Source organism: Haliaeetus leucocephalus, unplaced genomic scaffold (assembly GCF_000737465.1).
Source record: "Haliaeetus leucocephalus isolate CR32 unplaced genomic scaffold, Haliaeetus_leucocephalus-4.0 Scaffold373, whole genome shotgun sequence".
NCBI classification, from domain to species: domain Eukaryota; kingdom Metazoa; phylum Chordata; class Aves; order Accipitriformes; family Accipitridae; genus Haliaeetus; species Haliaeetus leucocephalus.
The window spans coordinates 5,146,559-5,147,449 of record NW_010972809.1 but is presented as its reverse complement, the minus strand read 5'-3'; the positions used below and the strand labels follow the sequence as shown (position 1 = coordinate 5,147,449).

Sequence of the window (891 nt, the reverse complement as noted above, 5' to 3'; positions counted from 1 at the left end):
GGGTCGTGGATGTCCCAGGTGAGCTTCATGCCGGGGGGCAGCGGCGGGCGACGACTCCGGCTTTTTTAAGCGGTGGGGACGCCGCCGGGGCGGGGGGGGGGCTCCCGGCCGGCCCCCAGGCGGGGCAGCAGCGCCGGCCCCCGAGCGGGCTCCGCTCCGGTTACCTGGAGATGGAGGGGGGGTACGTGTGTCTTGCTCCAATCCCTCCCAACACTGGGGAAAGTGACCTTTACGAATTTGAGGAGGGTCTGGCGGGGCTCTGCCCCTCCCGGTGCCGGGGTGGGGGGACACGCACCTCTGCCCCTCACGTTGGGTTTCGAGCGGGGGTCGGAGCTGTCTGTGGCTTGAACCCCCCCGGAGGGTGTCAGGGGGATGGGGCAAGTAGCCTGCTCCTCCTTAAATGCACGCGCACACCTGCTCTTTAGATTTAGATATGAACTAATTAAGCGTTAATAACGCTTTAAGGCACGTTCTCCCTTCGCGCTGTGCTCCGTGACACGAGGTTTAAAATACAAAGCTGGAGTCATCGGCTTCTTGTTGATCAGCATATTTTAACTTATTAGAAAGTTACAAGTAGCATTTTTTGCTACCTGCTTTTAGGAAGAGATAGCCGATTTTTTTTTTTTTTTTGGAGGGGGGGAGTTTGCTTTTAGCTCTAAGCAGCAGAACGAAAAAAATTAAAGCACGCGTAATATTATAGATACAAACCCGTTGAACGCCTAGTGCTGTAATAATCCTTTAAGCGATCCCACCTGTTCTGAAGAATTTTCCCATTCGCTTCCACCTCCTCTGGCCCCCTCTAAAAGTTTGCTGAACTTTACCCTCAGTCGTGCAAAATAAAGAAAAAAAACCAACCTGTAGCAAAAAACCGCCGGCCGTGGCCGTGACACC

At 54.5% G+C, this 891-nt stretch overlaps 1 protein-coding gene across 1 annotated transcript in view; it reads right to left on the bottom strand.

Annotated features, from left to right (window-relative positions):
• GCM2 (glial cells missing homolog 2 (Drosophila)) overlaps positions 1–29 on the bottom strand; it is a 4,827-nt gene extending 4,798 nt beyond the window's left edge. Inside the window, exon 1 of the mRNA XM_010573223.1 lies at positions 1–29. This exon is cut by the window's left edge and continues 28 nt beyond it. Within this exon, the coding sequence (XP_010571525.1) occupies positions 1–29 (29 nt within the window).
• Positions 30–891: the final 862 nt, after the last annotated feature.